General features: G+C 37.3%; 1 protein-coding gene across 1 annotated transcript; it reads left to right on the top strand.

Moving 5' to 3' along the window:
• Positions 1-8,000: 8,000 nt before the first annotated feature.
• Positions 8,001-10,653, top strand: LOC133523033 (leucine-rich repeat-containing protein 15-like). Its single transcript, XM_061858541.1, has 2 exons — positions 8,001-8,317; positions 9,173-10,653. Exons 1-2 carry the CDS (start codon positions 8,314-8,316, stop codon positions 10,009-10,011), a joined length of 843 nt encoding a protein of 280 aa, XP_061714525.1. The 5' UTR covers positions 8,001-8,313; the 3' UTR covers positions 10,012-10,653.
• Positions 10,654-13,259: the final 2,606 nt, after the last annotated feature.

The following is a 13,259-nucleotide window of genomic DNA, read 5'->3' as shown; positions in this document are numbered from 1 at the left end:
CAATTTTTGTAACGTCCCTATAATATTTATTATTATTTTTAAACACAAGTAGCAATGTATTTATCATGTTTTGAGACATCCTAGAGTCGTGTCATTAGGTATCTCTCAGGCGTAAGTGCGAGCAAGATGCCTAATGAGACAACTGACCGCATTTCGCGAGCACCAATCAGCATGAGCGATCTTCAAGGTCGTATTCAAATAAAATCAAAACCGTAACAACTTTCAAGATCTAAATAACACAGGAGCCTTAATATGAGGAAGTATCATTACTGTGATCTCAAGGTCTCAATACCGTGGTTCGTCCGAAAATTGGCCTAGTCTGTACTTTCTAACCAATCAGAACACATCCCGAGGCTCCCCAATATCGGCTCCTTTGAGTTTATTGAATTTGAAATAACTTCTTTGTTGTTGGCTTTGGATGAGATTTCGGCAGGCGCTATAAGCGGCGGATCCGTCTTGAATATTGAACGCGGATTTTAAGTTGCCACTTCGATTTTACACAGAAAATATGTGAAAATTATTATGATTTTCTTCTGCATTTCTCCGCCTCTACGTGATAAAAGCCGTTGATAAATATCTTGCAGCTGCAAAGTGTTCAACTTCCGTGTTGTTCACATTCAACGAAAACGCATGTGCAAATGCAATTTTTCTACACATTTACTTGCCAAAAAAAGTAAATCTTAATTAAAAGTACAAAGCTGTTACATATAATTAACAACGCAATGTCGTTCGCTAGTTTGTAGTCTGTACAACGACATCTAGCGGGAAATTACGACATCAAACATATTATTATTTATAATAATAGTCGTTAGCTAGTTTTCCGTGGGAACAGCGACATCTAGCGAGCAATTAGGGCAGGGATATACATACGCACCGGTTTATGGCCAGTATAGTGATCTCTAGCACAGAATCTTATCACTAAATTAAACATTAATCTTTACACTTTAACAGATAGTTTGGAACATAATAATTATATACAAAATATCTGCTAAAGTCACGTCAAACATTCTTTATTATTCTACATCTTTCGTCCCATTCGTACCTAACCTACCCTACACCTACAATACTACTTACATAAACTTCCTCAAACAGTCTCTCGAATTTATAGTCGCAACTCTAACCCAGGAATATTCGAGTTCGCTAAAGACCAAATCGAGCCAAGCAATTTAGTGAGGACTAAAGCCGATTCCTGTCTCTCAAAGATAATGTCTGAAAGTTCCAAATTGATCAGTAAATAAACTTGCGTCATACATGAAAGCAGCAATACACAAAATTCACATAATATACATGAAGGCTGAAAACAGGTGGCGCACATTTTGAGCACTCAAATTTTGATACAAACGTGTTTAAACAATATAGCTACTGCATCATCATACCCCGGATGTTTGGTGCAGGAATAAACGTGTGTTTTTTTTTTTTTTTTTTCTTCCTAGCGTTGTCCCGGCATATTGCCACGGCTCAAGGGAGCCTGGGGTCCGCTTTGACAACTAATCCCAAGATTTGGCGTAGGCACTAGTTTTTACGAAAGCGACTGCCATCTGACCTTCCAACCCAGAGGGTAAAACTAGGCCTTGTTGGGATTAGTCCGGTTTCCTCACGATGTTTTCCTTCACCGAAAAGCGACTGGTAAATATCAAATAACATTTCGTACATAAGTTCCGAAAACTCATTGGTACGAGCCGGGGTTTGAACCCGCGACCTCCGGATTGCAAGTCGCACGCTCTTACCGCTAGGCCACCAGCGCTTTTTCAGGAATAAATGTGTGTACCTATTTATAATTATAGGTTTTGTTGTTGGTCCTAAGGCACCCGGAGGTGCATATTTAAGGCCTCCACAAGATCCTTCCGCGCCTTTCTATCTTGAGCAACTGGCTTGGCCTCGTTCCAGCTCAGTCCTACGGCTCGCATCGCAGCTCGTTCTCTACGACGTACGTACAACATTCCCTCACTCAAAATCCCGAAAGAGTCTCACAACACCGAATTAGCCGGGCCATCTTATGTTTAGAATTCCAATCTTCATAGATTTCATGTTCATTATTTTATTCATCTTTTCATTCCTCGCTCAAATTCGAAAGACCTTTACGTACCTACAATACTACATTTCCTCAAACAACCGCTCAAATTTACAGTCGCAAGTCTAACCCCTGAATATTCGAGTACGCTAAAGACCAGAGATAATCGAGCCCAGACGGTAAGCAATTTAGTGGGGATTAAAGCCGGTTCTTGCCCCTCAAAGTGAATAATGCAGTCGGTGTATTTGTTGAGCGCTAATCGAATAATCGTTATTGAGGGAGGCTAGGGCTTTCCTCCGCAAATTGGATTGTCTTCGGTTTTGGAACTATGTAGGTAATTAGTATGAATGACAGGTGCGCTGGTGCAGATCAGTGGTTTTAATTAATACTAGTATTAAACTATGTGTGCGAATAGATGTCAGGTTAACGGGTGTGTAATGATTAATATAATTATCAAAAAACTATCATGCATTTGTTACAATGCCACTTGATATATTAATATATGGTATAACATCTATTGTTATATTAAATTTAAAGATAACGTTACATTTAACATAATTTTTATAGCAAGTAGTACGCAGGTCGTAAAATTAAGAATAGATTATCATCCCACCTAACCAAACCTAACATATTTTTTCAAGGTTATTGATTCTGCGGGGGCCGCAATTCAAATCTAGCCTAATCCACATTTTTGCGGGGTATTTTATTCTACGGGGGGTCGAAGTTCTAACCTAACCTAACCCTCTTTTTGCTAGGTAGGTCCAAATTATTTTAGTTGTCTTGTTTCTGAGCACTCTGTCACGCTTTTATCTGTGTCTTGTATCAAATAAATAAATAAAGTCAAGTGTCTTTCTAAGTGTAGATTTTATTTTACATGAGAAAAATGAAAAACAAAATTTTATCTCATAGAAAAAGCTTCACTCCGTCACATTTTTTGGGGACAAAAAACAAGACAACGAAAATAATTTACCCAGTTATTCTTATGTACGGAGTCGCAGTTCCAACCTAACCTAACCCATTTATGTCATGCAACTAATTATGCGACACAAATAATTATGTGATATCACTTGTTAGAACAAATAATATGCTTTAGAGTATGTAATAATTATGGCAATGTATATTAGACGAAGCGTAAATATACCTTATGACCATTATACCAATAATAACATTATGTATGCCGTTAATTAGGTATTGCGGTAGTATGCCATTTATTACGTTATTCTAAATAACGATATATCAAACTATAATAAACGGCTCATTGTATATTTGCAAGGCACACTCTGATCAAAAACATTTAAAGTTGGCTCGATGGAAAAAACACTAAACTATCTCTAATTCTCATTTATTCTACTTCTTCATCTTCGTTTCAGCATTTTTTTTTATTGTAGAGGAGGCAAACGAGCAGACGGATCACCTGATGGTAAGCGATTACCGCCGCCCATGGACACCTGCAGCACCAGAGGGGTTGTAAGTGCGTTGCCGGCCTTTAAAATGGGAGTACGCTCTTTTCTTGAAGGTTTGAAGGTCGTATCGGTCCAGAAATACCGCAGGCGACAGTTCATTCCACAGTTTAGCAGTGCGAGGCAGAAAGTTCCTGGAAAACCGCACAGTTGTGGACTGCCAACCATCTAAGTGGTGAGGATGGAAATGCATAAATGCTCTATTATGTCTATACGGCTGTTCTGTCTCCAGGTTCTGTCTCTCGAATTTCTCTTGCTTTTTTTTTCAAGATGGCGCCACTAGTTTTAGCTTTTGGAAGAAATTTATAGAACAAATTACTGGCACGTTATGGGACATGACCTGCGATTGCGTGACGCGTCGCTTCGTCGCGTCAGTAAGATAATGGCTGTTTAACTAATATGAAGCATGCCAGTTTTTTTTTATCTACATAGTTGAAACAAAACCTGTCCGAAAACTAAACCTTCGTCCAGATTTGTTCCAAGATTACTTTGATCGATCCTTCTGCCGCTGACACGGGTCAGCTCGTTAGGCCCGCGACAGGTGAACGACCTCATATGTCACTTCTGTGAAAGGGAAAATCTTGCGATGATATCGCCATTTGCTTGTGAAGAAGAGCGTATACGCCATCAGGGCTTGTGTGAATTTGCGGCCTTTAGAAGTATGGATTCTTTGCTGTCATGTTGAATTTGGGGATTTTATCTTCGGTCTTTGTGAAATAGATTTTAAGGCTCAAATTACCATTATTCGGTTACTACATTTTTAAAATTACCAAAAATTTAGTTATATATATAAATAAGTTAGTAAATATTAACTTAAAAACATTTAACCGACCGGTTTGGCTTAGTGGGTAGTGACCCTGCCTACGAAGCTGATGGTCCTGGGTTCAAATCCTGGTAAGGGCATTTATTCGTGTTATGAGCATGGATATTTGTTCCTGAGTCATGGGTGTTTTCTATGTATTTAAGTATTTATAAATATTATATATCGTTGTCTAAATACCCTCAACACGAGCCTTATTGAGCTTACTGTGGGACTAAGTCACTTTGTGTAATAATGTCCTATAATAATATTTACAGTACATGTGGTGCTACTTTATCGCACTAGTGCCGAATATTTAAAGGGCCATATGTACTGTTAACGTTGTACGAAACATGTGCGAATGGGTAATTCCCAACTCGTGTCGATTTAAAACACTCCCTTCGGTCGTATTTTAATGTATCGCCACTCGTTTCGAATTTCCTATTGTTCGCACTTGTATCTTAATGTACTATTATGTACGTACTATAAATGATTTTGTTGTTGCTAGAAATATACATATGTACCGACAAAAAATGAGTTCTATTTCTTTTGTAACTACGGTTGTATGGCAATGGGTTTTCTTTTTCGCGCGTTCGTGTGGCTCCTCGATAATAGTTTCTCTCTAAACACTGTTTAAATTCGTTAACAAGGGAGCAACAATGACGTCAACTAATCAGGGCGAGCAATTTTTGCCAGAATACAAAATTGCAGCCGACAGTCAACAGCAACAATTTCGAGGAATTTCAGTGCATGCACTCTTTCCAACGTTGAAAAACGAGCCGGCTGGAAAAGGCATATTTGTTTTAAGTCTGAAATCCGTTAGAGTACATTTTAGATGGGGGTTTTTAAGCAAAATAGTCAAGCCTACGCTTTCATGAAAAAATGAAACTTGAAGCAAATTTCATGGAAATACACAACAAGGCCAACTAAAAAACAAAAATAATCGGCCAAGAGCATGTCGAGTAGAACAGGCCACGGGGGCTATTATTAAGTATCATATACATTACAAGCATTAGGGACTAAGGGAGTACTTTCGCAGCGCTTTTACTAAGAAGAGAAGATTTTTGAAATAACTCAAAAACGGCTGGGCCGATCATGTTCGCTATAGTTTTCATTGAAAGTATTTTTAAAGCTTTTGTTTCATGATTTTTGCATATTTTTTGGACCCATGGTTAAAACCTGTGTGGACATACCTCGTCCACACATATTTTTATTTTTTCGGAGCAATTATTTCCGAAACGAATAAGAGTCTCATTAGATATTAAAGACCTATCCGCTATTGGGTCAAATCAAAATAAAAGTAAACATTTTGTTTGGGAGGTACGCTAAAAAATGTTTTTTTTTTGTTGTTTTTTTTTTACCGTTCTGTGGCCATTCATAATAAAATGCATTCATTCTAAATTGCAGCTTTCTAGTACTAACGATCACGGAGCAAAGACGCGAACAGACGGACATATGGACATGGCGATACGATAAGGGTTTCTAGGTGACTACGAAACCCTAACAAGACCGTGCCACTTTCGAATTTACCAATAACCGTGCCAATTCGGAATGAGTTAGAATCAAACTAACATAACTCTGCAACTCTGCATCCTGGCATTTTCAATTATAAGGTGTGATAATCTCATCATAGTGTGCATCCTCACTTTGTTTTAAAGTCGGTGAAAAATTAGCGTAGACGGACGTAGTTCTAGTATATAAAAGGTTATACACCCACTCACGTGATTGGCATTTTTCAGTGACCTCTGTTATTATACCAAGATAAGGGGTGTATATACGAGTGTAATAATCTAAAATTGACTTAATAAATAACAAAAATAAAACTATTTAATTGACATAAAAATGTTAGGTTAGTACTTAAATGAATAAACCTACTTATAATTAAATGTAAAAACTGGCTTATGTTTTAATGTAGGTACTCTAACGAATTGGACTGGAAATAAAAGGGTTTTTTTAAACGAGTGTAATATTAAAGTGGAGTCCAATAGAAATTGCAAATAATTTTACAAAAATGACAGATGTTATTAATATTGTAACCCAAAATTTTTACGAAGGTTGTTTTCATTTAAATATTAAAAATCAACATATAGTTGAACTAAAAAATGTTATTAATATAATATCTAAGTATATTACAACTAAATAAGGGTGTGTATTATACAGTAATATTAAAGTGAGGTTCAATAGAAATTGCAAATAATAATTCCTTTATTGTTAGAACTATGTACCTACATTTAGGTGTTGTGGGTAAAATAAAGTCCAACAGCATGCCCATTTCGGACGTGCAATAATAAACTTAAAACTAGTCAAATATACTAAAACAATAACAACAATAGTATTTCAAAATAACTTTAACCATTTATACACGTAAAATATTAATGTAAAAAAAATATGACAGAATTTGCTAGCGTCATATAACCTAAAACTCTTACGAAAGTTGTCTTGATTGAAATATAAAAATCAACATATATTTTAACTAAAAAAATATATAAATATAATGTTTAAGTATATTAAATGTTGATAAGGTCATGGTTGTCCTTAAACAGTGCGAGATTCCGAAGTAATGAAGGTAAATTGGTTTTGTTAACATTATTTGCAATGTCTAGAACTTCACTTTATGTATGTACTTAGTGCTTCCGTTTCCATAGATCTATGGTTAGGGTTAGGATAAACACGCCATGTGCCTGTCAGCTGTCTCAGTTAATCCAGCTCTTAAATTAGCCCTGGCCATGATATGCACACCGACTGAAAACTTTTCCACTGTTTTAGTTAGTGTATTTGGTTTTAAACTTCTATACTGTGTATTTTTCAAAGTGCAAAGCCAAACATATTGTTTTGGCCGGCTGATATCGACCGCAGCGACTGTTTAAAAGACTTGACTAAAGGTAATATTCAGATGACGATTGCATCAACGTTACTGTTGCAAAGTTACTGCTACAAAAGTCCACATTCGACATGTTGCCTCCCTGTCACACTTAGTACGAATTTACAAGTACGACAGAGAGGCAACCCGTTGAACGTGGTTCGCGGTGGGCCCTCAATAGTTAGTACGCAGTAAAGTTGACATTCGGTTATTTACTACTTACAGTTGCATTACTTTTACCGCCGCATCACTGCCGCGATTATTACTTTGGCTACAGTAGGAAATGCAGATGCATTTGAGGACGGTAAGTGACGTCATGTGCCATAGACCAAAAGAAACAAAAAACTACGCAAATGCTATATACCTATAGCATATTAACAAACAATACTGGTTTGCCCCGAACTTAGAACTCGCCATTCGCTAAATTCTAAATAGAGTGGATTCATGGATATTATCTATTTAATTTACGACGCGATTGAACACAAAAAAAATTGAAATTCGAGATGGCTGACGATATATTCAATTACGACTAAGGATTTATGTTAAATGGCCTTTCGAATTCTCAGACATCAATTTTCATTATGATCTGATCAAAAATTAAGAAATCAAAGATGGCGTCCATTTTTTACCAATTTGACTACGCATTCATATAAAGCAGCCTTCCAGATCCTCAGTTACCTATAAATTGTTGCATGTTAGCCATTTCACTTTGTTACTACCTTAATATTTGTTGAAAATTGATGTGAGCTAGCCGAGTGAGGTCTAAATGCGAACAAATTGACTAATTGAAGTCAATTTGTAAAGGTAACCTACCTATCACGCTCGCAACGTCGCCGCCTTGAGTCACGATCACGGGCAACTTCTGGATCAGCAGGAACATCCTCGAACTAAAAATGACCCATCTGAGTGGGTCATTCACTGGAACAGTTACCTTAATATGATTCACAAGAACTTCAATTCGAATAACAATTTAGTTTATTCCCTTGTGACTGACTTCCAACAAAAATAACTAACGTGACAAGGTCCATATCAATCAATTCTAGCAAATTTATTCTGCCTCTACTTGCGATTTAGTGAAGACGCGTCTCAAACTACTCACCTTGTTGTTGCGAATATTAAAAAATGAATAACTAATTTCTGTAGAACAATTATTGTTATTACGGTTCCAGTGAATAAATTAATCATGGGTGAGTACTTTTATAGGGCGTAATTTAGGTACGTGCTTAGTGTATTTTGACTTCAGAACTTTATGTATTTTCAAGCCATTTTTTTTTCCTTAATACGTTAAAAAAATTACATTGCGTAGTAATATTTCTTCAAGTTTATACAATTTTACGAAATTATAAGAGATAAGAGAATATACATACCTACTGACAAATAACGTGTAACTACATCGATTCAGTACCCCTAGTGTAACTTTGATCGACATCATAACGTGACGAACGCGTTTGCGTTAAGTCTCATTTTGTATAGGATTTTGAGGTTCCAAAACGTCCCGCTTGGCGCGCTCTTTCGAAATCCAATACAAAATGAGACTAAACGCAAACGCGTACGTCACGTTTGGAAATCGAATTTATTTACACTAGGGGTACAGTTGACCATAAAATTTAGAACACAAGTATAGCTGTATTTTTCAAATGTAGGAAAGATCCACCAAGAAAGGATTTTTCGAAATGAAACCCTTTAAGGGATGTAATTGGGGTTCAAATGATACTACTCTACACGGACAAAGTAATGGTCGCAGGCGTCGTTACTTATAAGTATTTATATAAAACGGTTTCGTCAATTAAAAACTATTCACAGCCTAAACTGTTGAACTTTTACGTTTGTAGCTATAATTAGGATAGGATCAACAACCCACAGATAATTTAGGATCCAACTGTTTAATATTGGCCTGTAGTTTTTAAATTATAAGTATCGTAAATTTTGGACTTTTTATGATTGTTGTGAATGTGCTGGTAAATAAAAGATTACTTAGTACTTTTTCCCGTGATAATATCCATGCCGTCTGGCATCTCCTAACTTAAGTCCTGCATTTCCAGGACCGTTGATATCACTGTTGCTGGTCGCCGCGCTGATCACCTCGCAAGCCGATGCTGCCACTTGGACTTTATGCAAATATTCGCACGGTGAAGAAAATATACCACGAGGGGCAGCAAACGACTACGTCGATTTTTTACACCTAGACAGATGCGGCATAAACAACCTAACGGAGGAGGATTTTAATGTTCTCCCTAATTTAAATATGATTAGAATAAGCTACAATGACATACCTTACCTGGATCCGGCCGTGTTTCGTGGTATAATTCGAGTGAAGACCCTACATTTAGAAGGAAACAATCTTCAAACAATGCCGGTCTTTGGTGCACAGTCAGTGCTCCCAAACTTAACATCCCTGCACGTAACTGGTAACGAAATAACTAAATTAGACGATCCAAGAACCTTCTCTTCAACAAAACTGTTGGAAGTTCTCATCATCAATGATAATAAAATTGAGTTTATACATCCAGATATGTTTTCTGGTTTGACGAAATTGAAGTATTTATATTTGAATCGTAACAAATTAACTTACGTAGACGATAAAGTATTTGCTTTAAGCTCGTTGAACAGTTTAACAGCAATATCAATCAGAGATAATTTGCTAGAGTCCGTGGCGCCGGGAGCGTTCCGAAACACTAGGCTCCAAGAGTTGTATCTGCAAGGCAACAGGCTCACACATCTGTCTGAGGATTTCTTCGCCACCGACGGAGCGCAGCTGACATGGTTCTGCTATCACAAGAACCCGTGGCGATGCGCGTTCTTGGATAAAATCGTGGCAAGGAGAAAAGAAGTGGATCTGAAATGTGTCTACTTCGGAAGAGAACCAGTGTGTTCACCATAATTATTGATAGATAATCTAAAATGTGCTGAGAGATTAGTAAGTGCTAATAAAAAATATTTTATGCCACAATTTTTAAATTAAGTTTATTTTATTTCTTTAAATTTGCGACCTTTAGTTCCATTTTATTTCATTTCTAAAACTTCATATAGCACATTGGTTTATCCGAATTTCAAAATAAAACTATTTATATTCTAATTAAACCTAAATATAAATAATTCAAATTCGGTTTTTACAAGAGTTTTCGTATTCACAACTCTATTCTAATGTAAGTACAGTCACACTTGCCAGTACAAATGGACTGCTTAATTACTAAGCCAAGAGCCACATATTGGAGGGTTATGGCCAATTATAAAGTTTACGCCCCCACCATAACTAGACCTGCGGATCCTTTACTATCCAATGAAAAAGCTCAAAGAAGAGAGCTCAAGATAATCTGGACACAGTCACCCTCGCTGGTCCAAAACTAAATCTCAAAGTTTGGCAAACTGTGTCCGTTAGGTGTTTCCATTTTGTTAGGTGTGAAAAGTCTGCATTGTATAAGTACCTAATTTTAGTTTCCTAATGTTCAAATTAAGGTTTACGAAATAAGCTGTCGTTTAAAACGCTTTGACAATATAGAATTACAAGATATATAGTATAACACTTTTCGTATTTTTTTTTTTGTAGAGTATTTCTTTTGCTCTAACAAACGCAAATGAGGCTTGAACTCACGATTTTATTTAAATATGCCTAGAAAATGATTAAAAAATAACAAGAGTAGGTACTGCATATTAAGGATGTCCCACACTAGACCGGGCCGGGGCTGGCCGGGCCGGAGATTCCAGCGCTTCGTTTTCTATGCAAAGCACCACGTGGTGCTTTCCGTCGGTATCAGCCGCCACGGACGCCTCGGCTCGGGCCCGGACCGGTCTAGAGTGAGTCATCCTTTAAATAGAGGTGAGGTGACGTTAGGTGACTATTACATTACGTGGTACTAGTGCCTTGTAAAGCTGATATGTATTTGCGCATGTTAAAACTGCAAACTCCAAACATTCACCTATAGCACTTATTATGACCATATTTCGAACAGTGTTAAAATTGTCTTTATTTACAATAACAATATACATAATGGATATATACAGATGATTACTATAACTAGCTTATATCTGAAAATAGGCCCTTGAGGCATTGTACCAAGGATGCTGGCGACATTTCTCGTTGTATCGCAATACTGATACGTTGTGCGACGAAGCCGCCAACTCTTCGGTCACCAGTTATGCCAACCAGACGTTTCGCGATTTCTCCAAAAAGCTTGTGCGCGCTGGGACCCCATGGACCTAGAGTTTCAACGCCAAATGGTACAAAATGGTACTCCCTACCGAGGCTCTTATATTTATTACGTTTCAAATATTTTGGCGCTTTCCGCCGCTGCGCCCGCTTTTAGGTGGGACGATGCCAGTGTGTCTACACAGTGTTTATATATACGTACATTTCAAAACATACGATAGGGCGTAGCATACTATAACAACAAACAACAAATAATTTATTGACAAAGTATTGTACAGTGGTAGCAATTAAAGACTAAGGATTAAGGATAAGGAAAAATTTACAAATGCGTGAACTAGGAGTTCCTGTGTTTCAAGCAGACAATACAAACAATACTCGCACAATACTCTGCTCAAGTAACTTACAAGTACATACTACATCAAATTACATTACATAACTATGATATTTATGACTACTTAAGACACACTAACTAAGCAACAACACATCCTAAACTGTGGAAAGTGTGGAAGATTCGTTGAAATATTGTACTCATAGCTCAACTAAAATAGTACATTGCGTATTAAGGGTGATAAACAAGAATTTAAAAATGAGCGTGAATTGAAGCCTGAAGCCGAGCACGAGGGCTTAATTAACACGAGTTGGCAATTCCTGTACCGCCCGTGGCACACACAATGTTTTTATCACACTTATGAGAGAAAAAAAGGGGAAACAATGCCTTATTTCGGACGTATAGGACGGTAGTTACAGAAGCCGAGCAGAGCTTAATTAACACGAGTTGGCAATTCCTGTACCGCCCGTGGCACACACAATGTTTTTATCACACTTGTGAGAGAAAAAAAGGGGAAACAATGCCTTATTTCGGACGTACAGGACGGTAGTTACATTACAGGCCTACAAGTTATTTGAGGCAAGTAGAAATAATGTTCTTTTTTAATAAAGTCGAATTTATTATGATAAAAAGTTACACGTGTAAAAGTTGCGACCTTGACAAATAAGCCGATTGCGTATCGCTGGCGAGGAAACGAAATTCAGCCGGTTTATGTTGATCAGACCTTTCCGTGACCTTTGGAAACTCAGTCAGCCGTTTTGGGTTATTTTTAATCGCGTCAAGAGAGCTCTAATCTATGTATAAATTGTATATACAGATGTCAATCACAATGAAAAAATCAACTATGGTCAACTCTGGCCAACGTAGGACTCGAACCCACATCTTTGAATTGCCTGTCCAACGCGTTACCAATTGCGCTAACTGACCATCCGTAATACACCACGAATCTAACCATTGCAACTGTGTCAACGTCACTAGCGCCATCTGCACTTTAAGGTTTACAACCTTTATCAACCCTCCGACCTCTAACTTTTCTAATGCTCCGAATTTCGGTGCCAAATATTGACGAATTAATTATTAAAAAAATAACTTTTTAGCTGACTAGGGAAAGGATTATGGTAAGCACCAGTGTTTGCCGAATTGGAATTGACCATTAACCATTACAAATTGAACCGTAAATCGTTACGGACGGTGACAGTTCACGGTTCAATTTGTAATGGTTATTGTCAGTTGCATTAACGTGTCTGTTGCTGCCAACACTGGTTAGCAGCAGTCTATGCAAGGTGTAACAAATATAGTAAAAATACTCGGGATCTGTTAAGGGTATATTCCTTATCATGTTATGATTAGGAACAAGTAAACGAAAAATTTATTTGACGCGACAAAATGTTTGGTCTTCATATGGAGGGTTGGCCGACTTGGACAACCTGACCCATGGAATTCTTTTTTCGCATCAAATAATCTTATCATCTACTTTTTCAGAATACGATATCAAATATGCCATCAAAAGGATCTCCCCTGTTTTTGTTATACCTTCTCCAAACAGCTGCAGTGTCAACGTGTGGAAATGCTACCATTTATGGTAGCACGTCATATTTCCATAGGAATTTGTAAACAACCCAACATGTGTGTCACTTCAAAGTTTCTGCAGATC

This window comes from Cydia pomonella, chromosome 11, assembly GCF_033807575.1.
Source record: "Cydia pomonella isolate Wapato2018A chromosome 11, ilCydPomo1, whole genome shotgun sequence".
Lineage (NCBI taxonomy): Eukaryota > Metazoa > Arthropoda > Insecta > Lepidoptera > Tortricidae > Cydia > Cydia pomonella.
This window is presented reverse-complemented; position numbering and strand designations above follow the sequence as displayed.